This window comes from Bemisia tabaci, chromosome 8, assembly GCF_918797505.1.
Source record: "Bemisia tabaci chromosome 8, PGI_BMITA_v3".
Classification (NCBI taxonomy): domain Eukaryota; kingdom Metazoa; phylum Arthropoda; class Insecta; order Hemiptera; family Aleyrodidae; genus Bemisia; species Bemisia tabaci.
The window spans coordinates 2,384,345-2,409,143 of record NC_092800.1 but is presented as its reverse complement, the minus strand read 5'-3'; the positions used below and the strand labels follow the sequence as shown (position 1 = coordinate 2,409,143).

At 41.5% G+C, this 24,799-nt stretch overlaps 1 protein-coding gene across 1 annotated transcript in view; it reads left to right on the top strand.

Annotated features, from left to right (window-relative positions):
• The window catches only part of LOC109036025 (uncharacterized), a 30,408-nt gene extending 5,609 nt beyond the window's left edge, over positions 1-24,799 (top strand). Inside the window, exons 4-12 of the mRNA XM_019049927.2 lie at positions 708-878; positions 2,335-2,554; positions 5,768-5,913; positions 13,094-13,233; positions 15,035-15,192; positions 16,344-16,484; positions 17,258-17,456; positions 18,365-18,618; positions 20,535-24,799. Of these exons, the coding sequence (XP_018905472.2) occupies positions 708-878; positions 2,335-2,554; positions 5,768-5,913; positions 13,094-13,233; positions 15,035-15,192; positions 16,344-16,484; positions 17,258-17,456; positions 18,365-18,618; positions 20,535-23,763 (4,658 nt within the window). The 3' untranslated portion in view covers positions 23,764-24,799. The remainder of the gene's footprint in view (positions 1-707; positions 879-2,334; positions 2,555-5,767; positions 5,914-13,093; positions 13,234-15,034; positions 15,193-16,343; positions 16,485-17,257; positions 17,457-18,364; positions 18,619-20,534) is intronic.

Sequence of the window (24,799 nt, the reverse complement as noted above, 5' to 3'; positions counted from 1 at the left end):
AGTATCATACGAAATTGAAGGCGCTCCAACATATTAGGAATGTCAGGCATCCTTCAAAAGAACGGAGCTTTCCTCGCAAATAAAATCAAGTTATTGGGGCCAAAAAGAGAGCAGTAGTCCAAAAACTCACTAAGTCCTAGCATCCGTAATTAGTAACGTTTAGCAAACACTTTATCGCCAGGCTGTTGTTTAATCGCCATCGGCTATAAAAGGCTATAAGAAATCGTGTTGCCGGCTATAGAAGCTATTGGAAATTTTACAGCCGGCTGTAGGTCTATGGTATTTTGGAACACAGATTCTACTGCCAATTTTTACCAGGGATAATTTGAGAGGCCTGGAAGACTATACGTAGGACTAGACTGCGGTTCCTTAGACGATCGGCTAGTGTGCAATTTTTACCTATTTACATGGTAAATCCCGCCCTAGTTCGAATTCGGTGGCAAAGCTGCATTGTTGCTGGGACTGAAATCAGAGTTACAGCAAAAGCAACGTTGTAATGGCGGATAGGAAACTAGGTTTAACATCGAACCCACCATAAGCATTGTAATAATGATCCTATTTTCTCTGTGAAGAACACCATATTTAAAGGGAAAAAGACCATTTGCATTTGGAGATTTCAAAAATACTTTACAGTGAAATTAAGCTTTCAATTTAAGTTGCTCCAATTCTTGAGAAATGTCCTAACATTATGCCTCATTTTTTTCTAGCGAGTGAGTGGGTTTTACTCAATGAGTTGCTTGAGGACGCTGGTTTGAACCTGATAATTTGTCTGAATGGCATTACGAGGGTTGATGGTGTCTGGGACTCGCGGAACACCCTCCAGCTCGTCTCCTTCTCAGACCGTCGCGGTTATAACATGGACTTTGAACTTGGCTACGGTGAGTTATATTTGAGTTATGATACTCGTTAATCCGCTTTGTGTGGATCTCTGGGAGTCAACAAAACTTGCTACCGTTTCCTCAGGACGTTGACTCGTTGGCGAAACGGAGAAACTTTCGCTGGGTAAAGCCTGCGATAATCTCAGCTGAATATGTAGATCAAAAGGGATCCAATACTTCACATTACGATGGGAATTAAATTAGGCCAAATTTAGTAGCAATATGTTTCAAACTTAAAGCTCCAACTTTCCGCTGTGATTATTGCGCCTTGAATTCATAGAATAGGCAACACATACCACTACTCTACTTAGCAACTTCATAGATTGGCTACGTGCCACACCGCCTCCTACAAAATTGTAATACTGTATTGTTGCGATTACCAATAATTGCGATCAATGCTCGTGCTCGGTGCATCAATCACCACATCTCCTGAAGAGTGATTTTTCCCTCTAATATCGCTCGTGGGACAATTGCATTCCGACCAGGGTTGCAATTTTTCACGAAAAATAAAACATTAAAATTTCACGCGATATATTTCATGAAATTTCAGAAATTGATGAAAGATATTAAAAAAAACCGGTGCCGTTTCATGTTTCGCATAATGTAAAAATTGTGACTTTCTTCTATTTTCGTATGTTTGAGTGCGGGTTGCATACTCCAGCCCCTGAAAAATATGAAATATTTCACAGCCTCGTGAAAGTTCATGAAACATTTCACGGAAATTTCTATACGTTTTATTTCACGCGTGCAACCCTGATTCTGACAGATCGTGTTTATACCCTACAAGATTCAATCACCTAGATATTCGTTCTATTCTTTCACTAGCACAATACTTAAACAATAGAAAATTTGCAGGTGTCTGAAATTTGATGGATCTCGTGTTGAAGTGAAAACTACTGGGTGAATTGAACAATTATTGGAGAAGATATGACAAAATGATTTGATCTGCTAATATACGTGTATTTAAATGGGAAATGCCGTCACTAGGCGGTGCAGTTTCTCACATTTAAATCTTTGTTTATACTATTTCCCACATCAGAAATCAATTATAAAGAATACTCTGAAATCAGCTCTTCAAAGCACTTTCAGATGAAGCAATAAACAATTTGCATGCAAATTCTCCACATGAGTACATAGAGTCGTAATGTAAATGGGAGAGCTAGCGCCATGTTCTGCTCGACGAGTTCGGGTCACTTTTTCGGTACATGTTCGATCCAAAATGGCGGTGTGGAATACGTGGTGATTCCTATCTTCTTTGTTTACATCGGATAACCGGGTACCCGTGTATCGCAAACAAGCGATTATGTATCGAAAAAGTGACCCGGCGTCACACAGGAGTCTCGGAATTCGGGACCTGGAACATGCTTAAAAGTGGCGCCAGCTCACTCGCTTACATTACGACTCTATGCACTCAATGATTCTCCATTACCAATGACTGATTTTTCTATATTGGCAGAATCTCAATGGACCGTGGCAGAAGGGGGCACCTCCCCGGGCGCCGAGATGGGACGAGATATCGTGAGGCTTCGCAAAATCTTGGACTCATACCCCCGCTACACTCCCTCGATGATCATCGGACCTGACCTAACCAGACTCGTCAAATCTGAAGACGTTGCCTTCGCCCGAAACTACTTGCATGAAGCCGGAAACTCCCTGTCCGCCTTGACGTTACATCCGTGAGTATCATTGTGAAAACTTTAAGTAGGGAAAATTGGACGTATTTCTGCCGCACTGAACTACGAGTATTTGCAGTAAGACATGAGCCCTGAGACACATAAAATACAAGCGTAACCAGGGCCGGATTAAGGGGGTGGCCACATGGGCCGCGGCCGATGGCGGCAAAATTAGGGGGCGGCAAATTTTGCAATTTTTTTAAATGCAGGTACAAAAAAATCGGATTCAGAATAAAATTACAAACAATAAAAGGTGACAAAATCTCTCATTTCCTGAGAGTTCATTAATTTCTAATTTTGTCGTATTTCGGTGATAAAAGAAACTGCGCACCTTTAATTAGTTGAGTTAAGAGAGAAACCAAACACTTTATTTGGCCTGGAGCGACGCGGCGCAAAGAGAAATGATGACAATGAGGACTTGAGATGAAAAGGAGAAGCCCTCGGCGCGGCGGTCGGCATGTAACACGTATTAGCGCCTACGAGACTGCATGAATACTTCACGCATTGCGTCAAACACAACACGGTCAACAGCGGTCGGCGCGGCATGAAACGCACAGTGCCTACAAGACCACATGAATACTTCACGCATTGCGCCAAACACAGTGTGGTCAGCGCGGCGCGGCGGCGGAAGTTAAATTATTAAACCACATATGTTTGTTCTTTCTTAATTATTTAGTTCATTTCTTACAAATGAAAGGCCTTGTCCCCACAGAGACAGGTTTACGGAACTGAACTTTCGCGCGAAGTTCCGTGAACTTTTGCCAGTAGTGTTGACAGGGCTTACGCAAAAAATGTGTCCAACACGAGTGAACGCGTCTTATGCACCCTTCTCCTTCCGACACGTTCACTTGATGGTTTTTATTGATGTTTCAAAATGAATGAGAAGAGGGCGGCAAAATACAGGGGGCTCATGGGCGGCAAGTATGTAAATCCGGCCATGAGCGTAACAGGGCTCATGTCATAATGCACACAGTTCTATTTGGCAGAAATATGTCCAATTGAGAGGCTCGGAGGACAAGGCGCATAAGTGTAGTTTTTGATACTTCGAGAAACACGTGTTCGAATTTTCGAAATTATATGGATCCTAATGGGGGAGAGTAAGTTTAAACTGACCTTTCGATGCCTAAAAATTGGATTGTAGGGGCGAATTTTCACAGAATATACTTTAAGACTTATTTTACTTTAAATCATGAATATCTAAATTGCTTAAAAAAATTCACTTGTGTGCCTTGTCCACCAAGTCCCTCAATTTACGTTTCTTGCATTAAAATAGATGCTCAAAACGAGTGTGATGAAAATCGATCGCGGGACGGAAACTCTATTGATTCATATAGCACTCATTTTGAGTTTCTGTTTTGATCGTAGAAATACGAGCTATCGTTGAAGTCATGATGAAAATGGCTTTAGTGAAACAATTTTGACGAAGTTAGGTAAAAATTGCCTTACTCGAGTAGCAGTCGAGATACTTTGCGATTTGATATCGCAATTTTATCGACGTCTATTTATGGCAATATTAAATTGCGATAAATTGCAATTTTATCGCAGAAATTTGTTATAAAATCGCGGTTTTTTCCATAGCGCTAGTCAACGATAGTGATGTTTTTTTTCGAAATCCCTAATTTCTGTCCTCAAACTCTGAATTTCATCGAAAGGACCAACTTTTAGAATTTTGGGATAATATTCTTGCCGAGCGAAAAATGATATGGAATTAATCCTTTGAGTCGTAGAACAGTTATCTCACATTTGATACCCTTATATTAAGGTATGCTTAAGCACATTTCGACGGTGAAAGTCGGCAATCACATAACTCGGTTTGCGACGTCGCAGACTTCCTGCATGTCATACTTTATTTTTTAAATGGAAAACTACTCAATGGCAATTCTTTAAAACTGTCATGATTTTTCTTCTCAATGCGAAGAAAATTCTGCAAAAACTTCAAGAAATAATATCAATTTGTTCTCCTTTAAAAAAATAACATAGAGGCGGAGATTTTCAGACACCGCAAACGAGTTATGTGATTGCCGACTTTCACCGTCGATTTGGATGTACGTATGCTAAACGGAAACAGAGACGCGTGTGAAAGATGAGGTGTGTTCGTTTGAACTGCATAAGAAACAATGTTAAAGAGGGCGTAATTCATTTTGGGAAAATAGAAAAGTGGGATTTGACATTAAACCAAAAGGAACTAAGCGCCAACTGTAAACTCATGAGCCGTGGGCATATGAGAAGAGCGTTGTTGACAGGGCTCATGAGTTAAAGTGTTCCATCATCGATCTCGTCGTGCCCGCGCTCGGTTGTCATTGCTGACGTCACTGGCGCTTTATAATTCCCATTCATTCTTACGGCCCTCAACTAGCTAGCACACCCATTCTTTCCCCACCCATCTCTAGTTCCTTTTAGCATGTATACGTCAATTGGACGTATTTCTGTCAAACGGAACTATGTGCATTATGACGTGAGCCCTGCCATGCATATATTCTTATGGGTCTCAGGGCTCATGTCTCAATGCGCATAGTTCCGTTTGACAGAAATACGTCCTTTTTGCCTCACTTCGTTGCACATTCCCATGGTAGTCTTGTTGATCAACGTGAAACCAGTGCAGCTACTATCATGACTGCACTGGCACCAGATCAATATGCCCGGAGCAAACGCTCCATACGCTGCGGCTGTCATAAACAAGTACGCTGCCAAGTTTGATGTAGGTTCGAGAAACTTTCGTACTGTCAACCATTTGGCCCCTTTTTGGGCCGAAATGGCTGCACAAATTTTAGTAGTAAAAAGGTCAAAATTCTGACCGTCGCACGGTGGATCGAGTCAATTAGAGAGGTTGGACATTAAATTTTTGACCAAAACTGCAAATTTTGATGTTTATTTCATCACATTTTAAATTTCAAGGGGTGTTTTCAGAAGAAAATTTCACGAGAAAACCAATGGAATCACTTTTACAACCTCAGAATTTGGTATAAACGGAGTTATAAGCATTTAAAGTTTCCAAATTTTGCCCGACCTCTCCTATTGAGTATTGACTTGATCCAATATGCGTCGGTTTCCGATCGTTGACCATACTCATTTTGTCTTCACCACAATCTGTCGAATGTAAGTAAATCCCGATGAATAATTTTGCCGAAAAAATCAAAATGATCGAAGTAAATTAAGTACCCGAACATTTGAAAGTAAAGTACTTTTAAAATTCCCATTTGATTGCTTTTTTTCCAGCCGATTTTCAAGTTCCTTAAAAGCAGAAGAGGATCCAAGTATGGAAATGTTGCAAATGATCGCTCAATTGGAGACCAACGTTTGGGGGAAAGACATGCTGGCACGCCTCTCCGGAAAAGCACCTCCGAGGAAACCCATTTGGATAGGTAATTAATTACATATGCTATTCACATATAACAAAAATGACCTATTCTACCGTGCTAAGGGGAAACGCCGTATGAGCCTTCAGACATTGCCATAGTTCCTTCAATAAAAACGAGTTGAAGAGATTGAGAGAAAATTGTTAATATTTTTCTGCAAATTTTTCAAACAAATTTGTTCAGAATTCAATCTGAAATATCTGCAAATTTCAAAGAGAACTAAGCATAAATTTCCTCAAAAATTCATGTTTTATCCGGAAAAATTTGGCAACTCTCGAATGTTCCCGCGGCATTTTTCCTTAGCACGGCAGCATTATTTTGCAAAACGTATCCAATTTTCACTTCAGTGAAACTTCATTAATAGTTTATATAGGAGTTACAGCTCTTGAAGATTTAGGTTTTTTTTAAAAATTATTTTTATTTGTTTTCTTTTCATTACCAAAAAGAAAATTCCGCACAGAATTGTATTCACTCCTTTGTGTACCGTGGTAAAAATTGGCGATAAGAGCTGCGTTTCAAAATACCATAGGAATTCTTATGGCCGGCTAAAGAAGGGTACAGAAAATCAGATAGTTGGCTGTAGAATGCGGAGAAGATCATACGGCCGGGCTATACGAAGCGATAAAAAATTATGCAGCCGGGCTATATCGATTATAAAAGGCTATAAGAAATTATGTAGAAATTCGTGTGCTTTGGAAATCATTAAGTTTGATACGGAACCACCTTAATAATTACAAAACACACATTATATTTTCCTTTAATACATATTTTTTTTCATCAATTAAAATGAGAATAATCCATACAGGATGTGCAAACATTTCAAAATCATGAGTTGAATAACGCTGACTCCGCCAGATTAAATATTAGAGCCTAACACAAAAAGGAACGGCGACGCACTGGCGCCTACAAACCTAACATGGATACTTACCTACGCATTGCGCAACGCGTGAAGTATCCCTGTTAGGTTTGTAGGCGCCAATGCGTGTTCCGCGCTGGCTGCCCGCCTGCCACGGCGCTTGAAGCAACTATTTTACACCAGAGGTATTGCACAGTACTGAAGGCGCGCTATTGGCAATAGAAGGCTATAAGAAATTATGTAGAAATTCGTGTGCTTCGGAAATCATTAAGTTTCATACGAACTACCTTAATATTTACAAAACACACATTTTCTCCTTTACTACATATTTTTTTTCATCAATTAAAATGAGAATAATCCATACAAAGTGTGCAAACATTTCAAAGTCATGAGTTGAAAAACGCTTACTCCGCGAGATTAAATATTAGAGCCTAACACAAAGCGGAGCGGCGACGCACTGGCGCCTACAAACCTAACAGGGATACTTCACGCATTGCGCAATGCGTGAAGTATCCCTGTTAGGTTTGAGGGCGCCAATGTGCGTCTTGTGGTGACCGGCCGCCCGCCGCGCCGCGCCGCAGCGTACCACGGCGCTTGAAGCAACTATTTCACACCAGAGGTATTGCACAGTATCATACGAAACTGAAGGCACTCTAATATATTAGTAATGGCAGGCATCCATCAATAGTACGGAGCTTTCCTCGCAAAATAAATCCAGATACTACGGCCCAAAAAGAGAGCAGTATTCAAAAAACGCACCAAGTCTTAGCATCCGTAATTAGTAACGTTTAGCATACACTTTATCGCTTGGATGTTGCTTAATCGCAATCGGCTATAAAAGGTTATAAGAAATTGTGTAGCCGGCTATAGAAGCTATTGGAAATCTTACAGCCGGCTGTAGGTCTATGGTATTTTGGAACTCAGATTCTACTGCCAATTTTTACCAGGGTAACTTTCCTCACAATGACATAGATTTTTACTTGAGGGAACTTAAAAATTACTAGCTGCTTCAGCTCGCTACGCTCGCTTGCGCCGCTAGCCGGTGGCTTCGCCCCCTGGACCCCCAGTCACTCGCTCCGCGAGTGAATGTTGGCTCGCACGAGTAATTAGAGGACTTCCAGGAAAATTTTAAATGATAAAAAAATGATAAATTCAAAAACAAAGAATAAGAAACTGATAATGATAACCACGTACTTCTAGAAAAAGAAACATCTTTGAAAAATAAAAAACACTCCTTGAAAAGAAAATCAAAACACTTTGTGAAAATTTAACGGTGCGAAAGGGTGAACATTAATCACCGATTCTCTTGGAAGAACACATGAGCTGCTGTAAAAAAGTTAATTATTAATAAAACCTGTGCTGCCGTAAAAAGGAAAATTATCTTCTGAAAAATACACATCAAAATTAAGTAATTTTCATGTAAAAAAAAACTATAATGATAAAATCATGAAAGCAAAACTCTAGACGCACTACTGAGAAACCTGGACAAACCGAAAACTGATTATGAGCAATTCGACGGAGGAAATGCGTAGTAGGTGTTCCGAGTCAGACGGCATAAGAAAGGGAGTGATACTGACAAAGGACCCATGCCAGAGCAGAAGGGTGACACGTACTAACGGCAGGTAGGGATGGGTTTACGTGGAGAGGGAAACGGAAAATCAGAGGGTGGGAGGTCCCCCAACCTTATGACTCGTCCAGCGGCAAAGACGAAAATATTTCGTTATCAAATCGAGGTAAATTTTGCAACGTCGGTCGTGCAAATCGAAAAACTAAGGAATGTTGGCACGTCTACAGCCTAAGAGCTTTCATTTAAAACAAATCCGAGCAAAATCGGTCCAGTAGTTTCCGAGATCGAATTAGCACAAACTGTCCAACGTCAAAAACGCAAGCATGTCGTTATCAAATCGAGGTAAATTTTGCAACGTCGGTCTCGCAAATCGAAAAACTAAGGAAAGTTGGCACGTCTACAGCCTAAGAGCTTTCATTCAAAACAAATCCGAGCAAAATCGGTCCAGTAGTTTCCGAGATCGAATTAGCACAAACTGTCCAACGTCAAAAACGCAAGCATGTCGTTATCAAATCGAGGTAAATTTTGCAACGTCGGTCGTGCAAATCGAAAAACTAAGGAATGTTGGCACGTCTACAGCCTAAGAGCTTTCATTCAAAACAAATCCGAGCAAAATCGGTCCAGTAGTTTCCGAGATCGAATTAGCACAAACTGTCCAACGTCAAAAACGCAAGCATGTCGTTATCAAATCGAGGTAAATTTTGCAACGTCGGTCTCGCAAATCGAAAAAATAAGGAAAGTTGGCACGTCTACAGCCTAAGAGCTTTCATTTAAAACAAATCCGAGCAAAATCGGTCCAGTAGTTTCCGAGATCGAATTAGCACAAACTGTATGAGGCCAAAAAAGGCCTTAGGATATTAAATATATAGATAAACGACCTTACAATTTAGTTCCGATGACATTCTCAATGAATAGATACTTATTCAAGCACAAGTAAGGCATTTTCAGCTATTTTTGTATCCTTGACCGAGTCCATTCGCGATTATTTTTAACGCTACTCTTAGGCGAGAAAGTTCCTTCATATCGTCGCCCCTTTGACATAAGGGCGTAATCTCAATTTCCTTTGAGCCCTGTTTTCTGTTTAACTCTACGCTCTCCGAGGCTCATGTTGAAATTGAGATACGCCCTTATATATTGCCGTGCTATGGAAGAACGCCGTATGAACATTCAAGAATTGTCAAATCTCCTACGATAAAATGTTTATTTTCGAGGAAAATTATGAATATTTTCCCCTTGAAACTCTCAGGAACTTCAGGTGGAATTTCGTAAAAAATTATCTCAAAAAATGATAGGAAAGTATTAATTAGTTCACCAGGAAATTCGTGTTTTATCAAAGGTAATTTGGCAACGCCTGAAGGTTCATACGGCGTTCTTCCTTGGCACGGCAGTTTACTAGAGGATCGACGATATGAGTGGTTGCAACCTGCGGTAGGATAATTTTAGAGGTCTTGATAGCCTTTAAATATTTCATTAGCGTAGGAAAGCACTAAATTGCTGGAAATAGACGTGATTTTCGTGTATAAACGCCTCCCCTCCCACTTCATTTTAGACTGACATCAATCGATCCAAAACGCAATTATTTCGACGTACACCCGGTAGCAATACTCCATTGATCAACGGCTTGCGTGAAAATAAATACAATGGCGAGGTTTTAAGAAAAAATGATTTTTTTTTTGCCTCTTGATACAATTGCACTACATTTTGCAATTTGGAACTATAAAATCTGGCCCGGTTTAAAAACAACGTATGTTCCATTAGTTTCCCTATGCACATAAGTATTTTTCCAGAGGAGCCAGAATTTATAGTTCCAAATTGCAAAATGCAGTCCAATTAAACTATCGATTTCTTGCACAAGTGGACATCAGTGCGCGAGATCACGCTGCCGTCTGTTAAAAAAATATAGTTTGTTCTGTCTGATTTGGTGTTGAATGAAACGGCTTTCCATTAAAACTTGGCAATCAATAATGTACTTACGTAACGTTTCATGTGTGTGGGCTAGTTGGCTGCAGTAAGGAGTTGCATTGTCGATTGCCAAAGTGCCGATGGATCAGTTTATTTTACGTTGTTCCACATTGTGATACGATGAAATGTCGCAACTGTCTTTCGGGTGTCATTTGTCGCCGGGGTGCGTCACTTAAGGTGGTTCTTTGAGAGATGTAAACATTATTCGATACTCATTAATCAATGAAGAACTGACGGTACAGTTACATGTACATGTTTTGGGTAAAAAAAGTGTTTCGGTCGGCAATGAAGCCATCGGAGAGCTGTTAGAGAATTTAGAATTTTTTATTTATTTATTTATTTTTTTTTTATTTTAATGACGCTGAATGTGTATCCTGTTGAAAGGATGAGAGTATTCAGCCATGACATGAATCTGTCAAAAGGATAATTGGATTACATTTTGCAATAAGGAACCACTATCTCTGGCTCTACCATAAAGGCACCCTTCTGCATAGGGAAACTAATGGCATATATGTTGTTTCTAAAAAAAAGTCAGAAATAGTGGTTCCTTATTGCGAAATGCGGTCCAATTCATGTTCGCAAGGGAACATGCTTCACCTCCTATGGCAAAACATGCTCGCTAGGCCACCACGTGCTTAAATTGTTTTTATCTATGCAAGCTTAGTCTAATAGCCTGAAAAATGATTACACGCCAGTGATTACTCGTCAATTCAAGCTGTCCACGAAACATTGCATCTAAGTAAAGATTGAATTTCAGGGCTCGAATTTTTTTCTCCCAAATGTCGATATTTCTTTCCCTCATCTGACATTGAAAATTCAATTGTCGGGGAGACATAACTGCTTTTAACGAAACCGGTTGGAAATGAGGAGTTTCCGCCGATTTCCGGCAACGAGGCTGCATGGAAACGGCCACAATGAAGTGTCAATCTGCTTGGGTGTGCTGAATCTGGGTCATGAGGATAACGTGAAAAACACCTGAACTATGCAATTCATCATTTTCCGTGACAATGACCTTGATGAGTAGGTACTAGTGATGCTGCTTTGTTTCTTCGGAAAACTCCTCATGTCTCCTCGTCGCTATTCTGACGTAAGGGCCGGTGGCGCGGCGTGGCGTGGATTGCGATGTATCGATTGTTCTGCCATTTAAACCTATGGTGAAGAATCGATTATTAGGGTATTCGCTGCGAACACCCTGATAATCGATCCTTTTTCGTAGGTTTAAATAGAATAACAATCGATATATCGCAAAGCATGCCACGCCACTGGTAATGGCTATCTCGATTTCCACGTGAACCCTATTTCATATATAGCTCTATGCGTCCTAGAGCTCATGCGGAAATCGAGATGCGCCCTAACGTCAGAGGAGCGACTGTGCGATATATCGAGTGTTCTGCCATTTAAACCTATGGTAAAGAATCGATTATTAAGGTGTCCGCTGCGAAAACCTTGAGGTTTATATGATATATCGCCAGGCACGCCACACCAGCGGTCTTGTCGGACGTTGGCTCGACCGATTACGAAGCTTTAAGTAAGCTCTCGTCGATCAGTCTCGTTTAAAATGGGTTTTTTCGCAGTAGTCTCTCAAGTTACTTGGAATTACCTTAATTTTAGCGTTACATCTTTGACCTTTAATGGCTAATACAGGAAAAAATTTAATTGCTGATTTAACAATTCAATCGCTAAAATAACGTGACTGCTATGATTCAATGTAGATTTTACAACAAAAAAATGCTACTTTAATCAACTTACTTTAAAGAAAAGAAGGTTGCCGTTATGATAGAAATCTTGTGGGAAGATGCTTCATTTCTACTGCATCCAGAAATTATACGTTTTTCTGTTTATTTTAGGGAATTTTGGTCGATTGTGAGATGAGTTGTTTTTGTACCTACGCTTTTCTGAAATTTAATCCCTTAAAAATAATATTTCTCTTTGAGATTATGCTATTTTTAAAAATTTACTCTGAAACTTCAATTGAGGGGCTTGGAGGACAAGGCGCGCAGGTGCAGTTTCTGCTATTTCGAGAAATACGTGTTTGAAGATTTGAAATTGCATGGATTCAAATGCCGGAGAGAGAGTTCCAACTGATTTTTTGATGCTCAATAATAGGATTTCGGGAGCTAATTTTTCAAAGAATATACATTAAGACTAGATTTACTAGAAATCATAAATAACTCAATTTGTTCAAAAACTGCACCTATGCGCCTTGACCTCCAAGCCCCTCATTTAATTCAAGGTATCATTTTTCTTAAATAAAATAATCCATTTTTGTACCCTGGAATAACAGGACTATCGTAGTTTCTCTAGTGAAATTTGAATAAATGAGACGAGAATACCACTTCGGAGATGGTGTCTCTGATACGGACGTATTTATGCTAAAAGGAAATATGATACGCGCAAACCACACACACACGCACATACGCACATACACTGAAAAAAAAACTTCGGCTGTGGGAGCCGCAATCACGGGCTGTATAGACATACCGTCCGTTCCGGGCTCAAAGGCCGAAAATTCCGGCTGCTGGAGGCGTAGCTTCGATTGCTCCGAGTTCAGAGGCGGAAGCTACGGCTCCAACAGCCGGAATTTTCGGCCTTTGAGCCCGGAACGAACGGTATGTCTATATAGCCCGTAATTGCGGCTCCCACAGCCGGAGTTTTTTTTTCAGTGTAGTTCCTTATAGCATAAAAACGTCCGTCTAGAGGTCAGAATCTTTTTATTTTGCGAGATTTAAACTAATTGACTTTTGTCTCTCCACATCGGCAACTCTATGCTAAGGTTTAATGACATGCCTCATGAATTTCAGCCGAATCAAGGACCAAAGAAGCACCTCCGCAATTCAAGGATGCCATCAACTGGCTGCGACGATTGGGTGCTGCTGCCAAGTTAGGAGTCCAAGTTATGATGTCTCAGCCCCATCCATCCTCGTTCACCAACCCCACCCCTGTGAGAATTTTTCCATTTTCACCTCCTTGTTTTTTTTGTGAATTTTCCGATTATGAAAATAAAAAATAAAAATCTAGAGATCTCTTCCCTTTAATAAATGGGGTTGTTGCCTGGGTGGGGGATTTCAGAAAAAACTAATAATGTCCGCTAGAATTTTTAGCGAGAAAAGCGATGGTGCCGTCCAAAAAGTTCTAAATCGAGTCCTAAAGCCCGAAAAAGCTCGCTAAAGTTCGATAAAACCGCACGTGGAAATAACCCCGTCGCCGTGCGAAGTGACGTCAGAGTTGAGGCGCGGGAAAACCCCCGTTTTAAATTACTTTTGAACTTAAAGAGCTTTTTCTCCATTTTTCCGTCGTCAGGAATTTTCTTTAAAAATATCTTCATAATCAGATCACCTCCAAGTTTTAGAAACTGAATCTCAAAAAATTTCGAAATGTGTAATTTCCCTGGTAAAAATTGGCAGTAGAATCTGTGTTCCAAAATACCGTACACCTACAGCCAGCCGGTTGTAAGATTTCCGATAGCTTCTTTAGCCGGCGACACGATTTCTTATAGCCTTTTATAGCCGATGGCGACTAAGCAACAGCCTGGCGATAAAGTGTATGCTAAACGTTACTAATTACGGATGCTATAGAACTTAGTGAGTTTCTGGACTACCGCTCTCTTTTTGCGCCGTAGTATCTTGATTTATTTTGCGAGGAAAGCTCCGTATTTTTGAAGGATGCCTGCCATTCCTAACATGTTGGAGCGCCTGCAATTTCGTATGATACTGTGCAATACCTCTGGTGTGAAACAGTTGCTTCAAGCGCCGTGGTACGCTGCGCGCGGCGCGGCGCGGCGGGCGGGCAGCCAGCGCGAAACCGCGCATTGGCGCCTTCAAACCTAACAGGGATACTTCACGCATTGCGCAATGCGTGAAGTATCCCCGTTAGGTTTGAAGGCGCCAGTGCGTCGCCGCTCCGCTTTGTGTTAGGCTCTAATATTTAATCTGGCGGAGTCAGCGTTATTCAACTCATGATTTTGAAATGTTTGCACATCCTGTTTGGAATATTCTCATTTTGATTGATGAAAAAAAATATGTAGTAAGGAAAAAATATGCGTTTTGTAAATATTAAGGTGATTCCGTACAAACTTAAGGATTTACAACGCACACGAATTTCTACACAATTTCTTATAGCCTTTTATTGCCGATGGCGAAAAAGCAACAGCCAGGGGATAAAGTGTAAAGCCCGGCAATAGGAACTATAGCCCGGCCGTATAATTTTTTCCACTTTCTATAGCCAGCTATATGATTTTCTATCGCCTTCTTCAGTCTGCTATCCGAACTCCTATGGTATTTTGAAAAGCAAGTCCCTTCGGCCAATTTTTACGAGGGTCTTTGATCGAATCTAAAATTGACGCTGGTGCGACATCTGATCCGTTCTCTTGGAATCTCTCGAGACACGTCCCTTTTCGAGAAAATTTAGTTGAAGCAGTAGTTCAACAACCGAAACAGTAAACTCCGTACACGGAAAAAACAATTTTGTGGTTGAAAAAAGTGTCTAAAATCTTTCAATGTAGGTTTTACAATAAAAAAATGCTAAATTAACCACCCCTGCGGTTAAATTAGCTTTCTACTATTGTAAAATGCACATTTGAAACATGTCGGACACATTTTTTAACAATTTAATTGTTAAATCAGGAATCCATTTATTTCCATGTAGCTGCAAGATCGTGCCTAAAACGATTTATTATTAAAAAATTAACGCTTGCATTCTTCCCAAGTTATTTGGATTCGTAGTTACGACTTGTAATTTTCCAGGATTTTTGGATGATGACGTTACACAAGGCTCTCGTCGGCAGACAAGTTTTGGATTCGAAATTGATTTCCGGTAACAAAACCATGATCGAAGCTTACAGCCATTGCACACAGACTGTCCACAACCCCGACACAACGATTTTGGATGACACTCTTGTCAAGTAAGAATTTATTCTTTTCAATCGCTCTCTTGGCGATAAGGCTAAATTAAAGAAATGATCTTAAAGACAATTACACAGGGAACAGGCATCCCCAAAGCGCACAAAAATCATAGGAGCATAATGAGCCATCCATGAGTTTTTCCTTAGTAAAGGCACTCCCAGAGATCAAATTATGTGATACAACTATTTTAACCTTTGAGTAGTTAAAATTGCATACACGCCAAGTTGAAGGAGAACTTATTTTCTCCCTATTTGAATTATTCGTTCGGACTTAAAATCAATATCCAAAGGATATGAATTCTGTGTGAATCTTGCGCATGCAGTATAACTCATCAATGGACCTCTAAATTACACACTAGGGGCCACTCCCCTGACCTCTATGCGGCCGACACCTTTTTATCCTTTTTATGAGGACCATCCCCGAAAATCCTTTACCTTTTGTTTTCATTCTTCAATCATTTAAGGTAGAAAAAACCGAGTATATTTATAGATTAAACATGTTTTTAGCCTTAATTAAAGCCTAATTACATGGAATCGGGCATTCGGGCACATGGAACGCTTAGAAGGTCAGTTTTCCTAAGCTGCCATCGACGCGTTTCTCTCAATTCCAGGCGCATGTTAACAATGCCTTTTGATGAAACAGATTTTTTTTAAAAAAAACAATGAGACTTTGCAGATGAAAAATTATCAGTGTCGAAAACAAGCATTATTTTAATATGTAAAAATTACTCAACACAGCTACCATTAAGACAAACATTTTTAAATGAAGTCAAGGGACCAGTTTCAGAATTCGTGGGCTGTTGAATTCTTAATGGAGTTTTGGACCAACTCATGAGGATACTTTTAGCTTTATTATCCTTCCACCCAGAGACTCCTATAAATCTAATTTCCTTTGAAAATTGATGAAATTTTTGACTCAAAGGAGACATTTCGAAAGATGATTCTGGACACAGACGGAACAACTAACAGCGTCCTCATGAATTGGCTCATTTGTAGCTCATTCAAAAATCCAACTGCGGGTTGGCTTATTAAATATTACTGATTGAATTAGCAGACATATTATATTAAATTGAAATAAATTACAATGTGTGAGGAAAAGAAATTTTGGTGGAAACAGGATTAATTGTAGCACCTCGTTTTGTAATCCGCAGGTACGAGAAAGGAGCTGTGACACTTTTTGGAGTGAACATGGCAGATGAGAAGATCCGACTGAATCTGAAGGTCAACATTAAAGAGGAAGAAATCCACAAATATATTTTAACTGAAGGAAAGGACCCAGCGACTGGAGAGAGGTGAATAAAATCTGGAGTTATTTAATTTCACTATTGATTGCTAAAGAGTTGAAAAAGCTTAAAAGTCAAGAAATTAGTTATAAAGAGCCGACTCTACATTAATGATAACGCCTTGTCGCAACTGTTCCTGCTCAGAAGCTGCGTGTATTTGTTTAGCGAAAAAATTTAAGGCGCCATAGCTCTTCCTTAACTTTTCACTTCTATCTTATTCCTAACTTACCTTCATTACCAACTTAATTTTAAAAAAACAAAAACCCTCTTTGCCTTCAATTGAACATAGACGTTTTTGGATTACATGAAAAAACGTGGAAGATTTTGCTTACTTAAAATCGAATAAAGCTAAACTCTCTTTTCGCCAAAGTATCAGTGATCACGATTAATTGCGCTTCGATTGGAGGATGTATCACGATTTTATCGACGTCGATTTGTTGCAATATTATCGGATAAAAATTGCGGTAAATTGCAAAATCTTTGCATAAATTTGCAAGAAAATCGCGATTTTATCGGTGACAATTTATCGCAATATTATCAGAAAAAAAATCGTGATAAAGTTGATAAAATTGCGACAAGATTGAGAATAATTGCTTAGATGTTGATGCCTCTGGCAATTTTATCGCCAAAAAATCGTAAAAAATCGCAACTTAATTTCAGATTATCGCGATTTTTCCGTTGAAAAATGCTACATGGACATGCGTATAAAATGTTCTGTCTCCTTAGTTACTCAATTTGGTGCAGGAAACTAATGACAGGTTCATTTCTCCGTTTGTTTTTAGAATCACTCTATTCAACAACCAAAAATTGACCTTGTCTCCTGACGGCGAGATCCCGATACTGACCCCTAAGATCCGGAAACCAAACCGATCCTTGGCGCTGACCCTGCCGGCCAAGTCCATCTTTTTCGTCGTAATTCCGGACATCAAGGCTCGAACTTGCATGCTACCACTTAGCGCCTTCTTGGAGGACACCGCTCAGGTAGATTTCTTAAAATGAATTGAATCAATTGACATTTAAAGCACCTTATCCATGAAAATTGATGGAAGTTTTTCTGTGAAATAAATCTGTTATGAATTTTCTTGAAGTAAAAAGAAAATTTCCAACGTCACACAATGGATCGAGTCAACCAGAGAGGTCGGACATAAAAGCTTTGACTAAAACTGAAAATTATGGTGTTAAATTCGTCACAGTTTAAAGCGTAAGGGATGCCTTCGGATGAAAATTTCAAGAGGAAACCAATGGAGCCACTTATGAAACAAAGTTTTGTATGAAAGGAGTTATGAGCTTTTAAAGTTTCCAAATTTTGTCCGACCTCTCCCGTTGACTCGATTCACTGTATGTCATTGCCATTTATTTGCTCTGGTTGTGACTCATGTGAATATACATACATAAAGTCGCTTTTATATCGCCGCCTCGCGCTCTGCGACGCCCAATCGCCATTGCCCCCTATCCTCCCAGAGATCATCAGGCAATTGGCACCTTCTGATCTCCTCCTCCACCCCTTGTCGCCAACCTTTCACAGGACGTCCACGCCGTCGCCTTCCGGGAGGAACCCAATCGAAGACCTGCTTGGGCAACCGGTCGTCTGCCATCCTTCGCACATGTCCATACCAGACCAACTGCTTGGACCTGATATCGTGAACGATGTCCTTCTCTACACCCATGATCTCGCGTACTTTTACATTGCGGATACGCTCTGTTCTTGAGATGCCAGCAGACCTCCGCCAAAAGTCCATCTCAGTTGCCCTAAGCATGTCTTCAGTTCTTTTCTTGAGTTGCCAGACCTCACTCCCGTAAGTTACGATACTCTTCACGATGACGTTGTAAATTTTTCTGTGAATACTCATGTGAATATAAGGACCTAAAATAAGTTTTTTTCCTCCTAGGCGCAGGCAAAGGCCCCGGTCCAAGAAGACGTGATCGAGAGTGTTTCAGTGGAGGAAAAACGGCCGGCCAGCGAGGAATCAACTGAGAGCAACGAGGTCTTCGTCTCCTTCCGGAGCCCGATGTTCGCGGATAAATCTCTCTCGAAGATGCTCAGCCACAAGGATAAGTTCGGCAAATCCACCAAGAAGTCATCCGACCCTAAAGCCGAACCAGAGCCAATCGTCAAGTACATCACCTTCTCCGACAACAATTGGTTAGTTCTCCTCGTTGATCTGGAACCTTTAATGCAAAAAAATGGGGGAAATGCTGCTGTGCTACGGAAGAGCGCCGTATGAGCCTTTCGACGTTGTCAAATCTCCCTCAATAAAACCTAATTTTTCTGCAAATTTTGTTTCAAATTTTGTAGACAATTTTGTTTGCAATTCAATCTAAATTATCTGAAAATGAAAAGAAGAAAACCGCATAACTCTCCTTAAACATACATGTTTTATCGGGGGAAATTTTGCAACTTTCGAATGTTCATACGGCGTTTTTCTGGAGCATGCAGAATGGGTGCCCTAGTAGCACAGATTGCAGCGGGCTGAGTGTTGGAATTGATAGACAAAGCTATGGACAAAGAAGAAAAGAGGGATATGGCGGGGTCTTATTGGTGGAAGCGGGTGGTTGCAATGGACAAACGAGGTAGATAATAGACTAACTAACGGCAACCCACGAGAAACCCTACTACTAGTTCATCTTCTTCTTTAGTCAAAAGGAACTACCCATTTTAACCCGTAGGATCGCTTTAAACTCCCTAAGTCTCGATAAAAATTTGTATAAATTTTTTATCATAATTGACTTGTGGCTATTCACCCTACAAAGTCTCCCTATGTCTTCTTTGTCCATCGCTTTGTCAATCAATTTCAACAATCAACCTGCTGTTCATTGCAATTACATGGTAAAATTATTGCTATAACTGGAATGTTATGCATTTTGTATATTCACTGCTTGAAGGGGCTCTGCTAATTGAAATATATTGCAATCAATTAAAATAAGTTGCAATTTTTTGAAAATGCAAATCGCCCACCTGTCTTTCGCATGGAAGTCATTTTATTGATCGTGTAAAGTCGGCAGTTATTGACCAAATTATGTAAAAATATTTCAATTTTGTTATACAAATAAATAACAGTTTCATCGCATTAAATCAGTATGCTGAGAGAAGATTGAAAGGGAAACTAAGTCTTGAGGCAGAATTTGAAAATGGCTCTGTATTGAAAATTATGTTTGAAAATTTTAAATTCAAACCTTTTGGTAAAATATCTTCTCATTTCCTGATGAGCCAGGAAAACGCGCTTTTTTTCACCAAACCCAGAAAAAAATATTAGTATACTTAGTTTACCTCTTCTTCACTTGAAACAATGATACGGTAACGTAATTTTTGCCAAGACTGTATCCAATGCAACACAAGTTCAATTTAAATGTAAACATAGGCTGAGCTATTTTAATTTAACTCTAGTTTTGTTACAATATTTCGAAAGAAACTTGCCTTCTTTGATAGTTTTGTCAAGAATCATACAAAAGTTGGGTAAATGCATCAATTTTCCTCTCCCATACTCAGATATTCCTGTAGAGAGCAAACGAGCAGGGTGAGGGAATATGAGCGTTTTTAAATACTCAAAATTAAATTTAAATGTATTTGCGCCATTGCACCCCTACTGTAAGTGTTTAAAATTAATTATTTAAAGAACCAGGGCGTTGTATTAATTATGGATTACTTTATTTAGCTAAAGATTTTCGACCTGGTGGTCATCATTAGGGTATACATTTCACATTCATATTTAATACATTCACATTTAATACTTTCACATTTAATGCATGCACATTTAATAAAATCGGATAAAAAAAATTAATAAATTTCATAAAATGTGAATGTATCAAATATAAATGTGAAATGATAACTTTGATGATGACCACCAGGTCAAAAAGCTGAAATTAAATAAAGTAATCAGTAATTAATACAACGCTTTGGTTCTTTAAATGAGTAATATTGAACGATGGCGTCGTTCGAGCACAACTATATAGAAATATAAGTTTTTGGACCGAAAATCAAATAATTTTTCAATAATGAGACGAATTTACAACGATCTTACCTCGCCCAAAATACCAATGCCACGCTTCTCTTCTTTTCAGGTTATCCGACTTCCCGAAGAAGATAGACGTCGCGGCCGCGAAGGAAGAGGACGATGACTCCCTCATGGCAGTCGAGGAGCCCGTCCCAGCAAGCTTCATCCCTTACGGACACACCCTCGAGGCAGAGACACCCGCGTCGAGACGCGAGAAGTACAAGATCTTCACCGACGCCGTCTTCGGGCGACGCAACATCTCCAGCAGCGACTCCTCTTACACGGACGCCAACAACCTCGCCCGCTCGAGACCCGCCCGGCACATCGACCTCAAGGCCAAGGAAGAGGCTCGCGAGAACTCAGTCCGCAAGACCCCCAAATTGAGCGACAGCATGTCCAAGTTGGGCCAATTCCTCGACGAGAACAGGATCCACCACATCCGCAAAGAGAGGATACAGAAGACCCACGCCGATTCCCCGATATTCGAAGAGTTAGAGAGCCAGGAGGCAGTCCCTGTCAGCACCCTCAAGAGCGAAGGGCTCAAGAGACTGAACACCATCGACACGAAGCACAAGGTGGAGCCAGAGCACAAACGGAAACCGAGGGGCTTATCTTTGCAAGACGAGTTCTTCATGAAGCTACTCCTGGATCTGGATCTCTACGAACGCATGGAGGATGACCAGAAACCCGAAGGCTCGAGGAACAAGAGAGAAATCGCCCAGAGCGGAAAATCGAACTCCAACGCCCTCAAAAGCACCTACGATGAGTCGAAGGACAACATCTTGAGGATCATCCGTGAGGAGCGTGGAAGCAAGGTCAACGGCGGAAGACCGAAGCGAGCGCTCTCTGATGAGCAAAAAGCTAAGCTTGAGAGCTATTTGAGCGAGGTCAGAGAGAAGTACGCTGTCGCTGCCGCTGCTGCGAAGAACAAGAGTGGAGAAAAGGTCTCAAGAGGCAAGCCTGAGAAGGTTAGTTTCGCGAGAGTAGAGAAATTGAGCTATGCTAGAGGAGGCGCAAAAGAAGAGAAGGTTGGTCGTGCCCGAGGAGAACCCAAAGAGGAAAGGGTTGGTCGTGCAAGGGTACCACCCAGGGAGGAAAGAGTTGGCTATGCCCGAAGACAGCAGGAGGAGAAGGTTAGTTACGCCAAGGACTCAGCCAAGGAAGAGAAGACACCGAAGGAGGACAACCTTGGATCCACCTATGACGCGCCAAAAGAGGAGAAAGAAGCGACGCTGGAAGAAAGAATCAGCGCTGCCAGAGAAGCTGCCCTTGAAGAGAAACTTACCCGAGAAGCAGCACGAGAGGAGAAGCTCAATTCCATCAGGGAGGCTAAAGAAGACAAACTTGGACACCCGAAAGACGGAGAGCAAGAGGAGAAGCCAACAGAGGCACCGAAGGAAGAGAAGGTTGGCAAATCATCGACGAAAGGAGAAAAGGTTGGTTACGCCAGAGGAGCACCAAAAGAGGAGAGACTAAGCTATGCTAGGAGAGTGGGTGCCGAAGAAAAGATTGGTTCCACGGGGCAGCCCGCGAAAGAAGAGAAGGTAGCCTCTGGGAAAGATGCGAAAGAGGATAAAGTTTCACGCCCAAGAGTTGGATCTACGAAAGAAGAGGAAAAGGATGAATCAGAAGAACCAATCGTGTCTCCGATCAAGTCACGTCACGGAGTAGAAGGAACCCTCGGCGAGATCGCTCAGATCAGTAGAGAGAAAATCATGCAGGCCGTGAAAGAGAAGGCAGAGAATTTGATATCAAGTATGAGGAACAAAGAGGCCGCTCAAAGCGTCGGTGCGAAGGAGGCTAAAGAAGAAACTCCTGAGACGAAGGTGGAGGACAAACCCGCGAAATCTGAGCCTGCGGTCGGTGCCAGCAAGAAAGAATCAGAAAAATCGTCCAAGGAAGAATCGGCTACCGGCACTGCTGAACGTACAGGATCGCCAAGAGTGCGATCATCAAGGGTGCGAGCTCAAACTCCGAAGGCAGGTGACGAGAAAGAGACCGAGAAGAAGGACGGAGAAGCGAATAAAGTGGGAAAGGAGCGAGAGCCGAAGGTCGGCAAGGAACGGGAGTCCAAGGTCGGCAAAGAACGGGAATCCAAGGTCGGCAAAGAACGGGAATCAAAGGTCGGCAAAGAACGCGAATCCAAGGTTGGCAAAGAAAAGGAATCGAAGGCCGGCAAAGAGGACGACGAGAAGACGGAAACTGAGAAAGTGGGTAGCCAGCACTACAAAGTAGGCAGCGAGCGGGAGGACAAATCAGAGCACGAGAAAGAAAAGTCCGAATCCGTCGCGTCGGAGAAATCCACCGTCGCCGCAGCGGAGGCCCAACCGGCGACGTCGAACAGCGAGCAGCCCGCCGAGACCGCGAAGCCGTCACGTTTGGGTAAGTCCAGACGCGCGAAACGTGAGATGAACTCCTTCCAGCACAGCTTCCGCTACCCCTACACCGTGAAAAACTACGCTGACTACGCTGAATACATAAAAAAGGGAGCCGTAGAAAGGATGGAGAGCTCGGTTTATGACGCTCCGAAGATGATCGATCGAGACCCAGTTTGGCGGACGAATATGCCCTCGAAATTGCATCAAATCTACCCCGGTTACTACGTCCAAGGTGCGCCCTCTAAAACAGAAAATGCCAGGTCGATTCATTCTGAAACCTTCCGTAATACTGTATCGAAAGTCCCCGTGGCCTCTAGCTTTCAATCCGAGTCATACGAAGCGTCACCTGAAGTCCCCTACAATCACAAAATGAGCAACAAGTTGTACTCCAATAAACCGAGTCAAAAACCAGGTAAAACGGTCGTAGTGCAAGTCTTCGACGAGAGCGGTAAGAAGATAGCCAACGAGGTTTATAGCTCGTTGCATGATTACCTTTACCCGGTTAACTACAATAAATATTTGGCGCAGAATCTTCCCAGACCGAGCATCTCGAATGATGATTATCTGCAGACATTGGACTCGAAGTCCATCGATGACCCCAGCGTTGAACTCACCGCTGACGACTCCACCGAAAATTTCGCTTCCGACGCCGATAGGTCCATCAAAGAGCTGGTCAACGCGATGAACAAAATCATGGCCGGCGATCTGGCCGACGCAAAAGCCGCCACAGTGTACTCAACGGAAAACAGGGATTTTTCACGGGCAAGCGAGTCAGCGGGTTCCTCAAGTGAGTCATCGGAACAATATGATGAGTCATCAGTATGCGTTAATGACGAAAGCAACGAGAGTGATGCACAACTGCAAGCCCCCCATGATGTTACCTCCACCACCCCTCAATTTCCAAAATCCGCATTTTGACCTCAACAACTGCAAATCCTATCCCGATGTATAACCTCAGAGCATCCGGCTCTACTACTTTTCCACCTGGTATTTTGACCACCACCCCAGCTTACAAGTTCACAACAAAATTTGCCGACGAAATTTCAACCACCTCTACGTCAAACCCTAAATTTGAAACCGCAACGACTGAATTCTCAAAAATCCCCTCCACGGCAGCTTCCCCCTCAACGACCCCAGGGGATTTTTTTGGAACTACTTTGACCACCGAGACCACAGCAACATCCAGCAGCGATGAGATGACACTAATGACGTCACCGATGACCACCCCCACACCGAACGACCCCTCAACAACTTCGAAAGCACCGACGATATTTTTGCCCTACGAAGATGACTCGATCGGCCATTTATTGCGTTTCAGGCGAGAGCTTCACTGGTTGAAAAATAACGAAATCACCTCAAAATCAAACGAGAATCTGTCGACTGCCAAACCCAAGGACGACATCGAGCTGTTGACGAATGAGGTATTGACAACTGGCGCTGCCTTCATTAAAGAGACCAAGCAGGCTTCGAAAAAAGATGACCCTGTATTCACGTCTGTCCTTCAAAAGCACTACGATATCATGATGTCCAAGAACCCCAAGTTTATGACGACGAAAAAAATGGACGCGTCAACGACCAATGATATCCAGTCCAGTTTTCCCAAAACTGATACCGTGATCCAGAAGATTGATAAGAAGATCCAGGAGCAAGTTGAGGCTGGGAAGAAAGGCTTATCACCAGAGGACGCCGCCAATGAGGCTTACGTATCGTTTTTGGCGGCTCTAGCGAACCAGCTGACCAATTTGATTGGTCAACTTCAGAACAGTTTTTTCTACAAGCAGGTAATGGGGATGCTCCAAACGTGAGGGTCACATTGGGTAATAATTTGGCTGGAATTTTGATGCGGTATTGTCAAAAGTTTTTAGAGTTTCTTACTAGTATTTCTTCGTAAACGTCTAATTTGCATTTTTTACTTCGTATATTGAGAATGAAAAAAATCATCCTTATTATAAAT